General features: G+C 37.6%; 1 protein-coding gene across 1 annotated transcript; it reads right to left on the bottom strand.

Moving 5' to 3' along the window:
* Positions 1-33: 33 nt before the first annotated feature.
* Tsp_14010 (NAD-specific glutamate dehydrogenase) lies at positions 34-1,016 on the bottom strand (the record flags this gene model as incomplete). The annotated part of the gene is made up of 6 exons (XM_003369776.1): positions 34-68; positions 222-318; positions 349-447; positions 508-596; positions 665-751; positions 855-1,016. Coding segments are annotated over 6 exons (569 nt in total), but the record flags the coding sequence as incomplete, so codon positions are not given.
* Positions 1,017-1,219: the final 203 nt, after the last annotated feature.

Raw genomic sequence — 1,219 nt, 5'->3', positions numbered from 1 at the left:
TGTTCATAGAACAAATCCTCTTTCGGTTGGTAGCTATCGGCGTGAGAAACCGACAATTGTGCCATTATCTGAAAAATATGCAGTGAAACGTTTCACCAGAATATCACCAAATAAAAAGAACCATTCATCTATTTATTTACTGAAAAATAACTTTCAAGTGCAGGAATGTCGATACCGTCAGATTTGTAAATTGATCCGTTGTATTCGATTATGCCTATTACCTTCGCTCCGGCTTCGTGAAAAAATTTTGCCGTATGACTTCCAACATTGCCATAACCCTGGATTATGGTTTTTCACTTCACAACTGCCGTGCATTCTCTCAAAAGTATTCAGAAAATTTATTTTTACTTGCACAATGACACTCTTTCCTGCTAGACCAGGCGTAATTCCAATTCGTTCGACAAGTTCATTATCTTTCAAAAATATCGAAGTTGCATGACGTACTCCCTAAAGTGTATGCTGTTATTAAAAAATACAGAAAAAAATGAACAAACATTAAAAATTAACCAAGCCAGTTGCAGCTGTTCTTCCTAAAATTCCACCCATCAGTATAGGTTTTCCTGTAGTACAGGCGTATGCATCTTTATCAAGATGCCCTTTAAGAAAAACAACAACAACAACAACGAGGTGTGCAAAAAAAGAACTTATAAAATGCTCAAATTACCAACTGTCATGGCGTAAGTGTCCGCTATCCACGCCATCTCTCTTGCAGAAGTTCCCATATCCGGCGCTGGCACGTCCACACCAGGCCCTAAGATTAGACAATTTTAACTACAAAGCGAAGAGCATTTTTATTCGAGCGTTCCCAAGCGCACCGAGAAATCCTTTTTTGGAAAATTCTAAAGTCAACCGACGTGTGATTCTTTCGATTTCATTTTCAGAGTATTTTTTAGGGTCAATTCGAACAGCCCCTTTGCTTCCACCAAACGGTACATCAACAACAGCGCATTTGAATGTCATCAAAGCCGCCAGAGCTTTCACTTCATCTTCACTAACATTCGGGGCAAAACGTATGCCTGAAGTGCAAAATGAAATGTAAAAATTTAATTTTTAATTTGCAGGGCAATTGGACACAAAAAAACTTATTTTTTAAAACCATTTTCAAATTGTGCCCGGGGGGGGGGAGTCAACATCCCTTCGTTTTTTTATAACAATTAACCACATCCACACTTTGAAAAACTTTATTTGGATGGATCATTTTTAAAATTCCTAATAATTA

This window comes from Trichinella spiralis (genome assembly GCF_000181795.1).
Source record: "Trichinella spiralis strain ISS 195 chromosome Unknown Scfld1515, whole genome shotgun sequence".
Taxonomy (NCBI): Eukaryota; Metazoa; Nematoda; class Enoplea; order Trichinellida; family Trichinellidae; genus Trichinella; species Trichinella spiralis.
The sequence above is the reverse complement of the archived record's forward strand: the minus strand, read 5'-3'. Positions and strand labels throughout refer to the sequence as shown.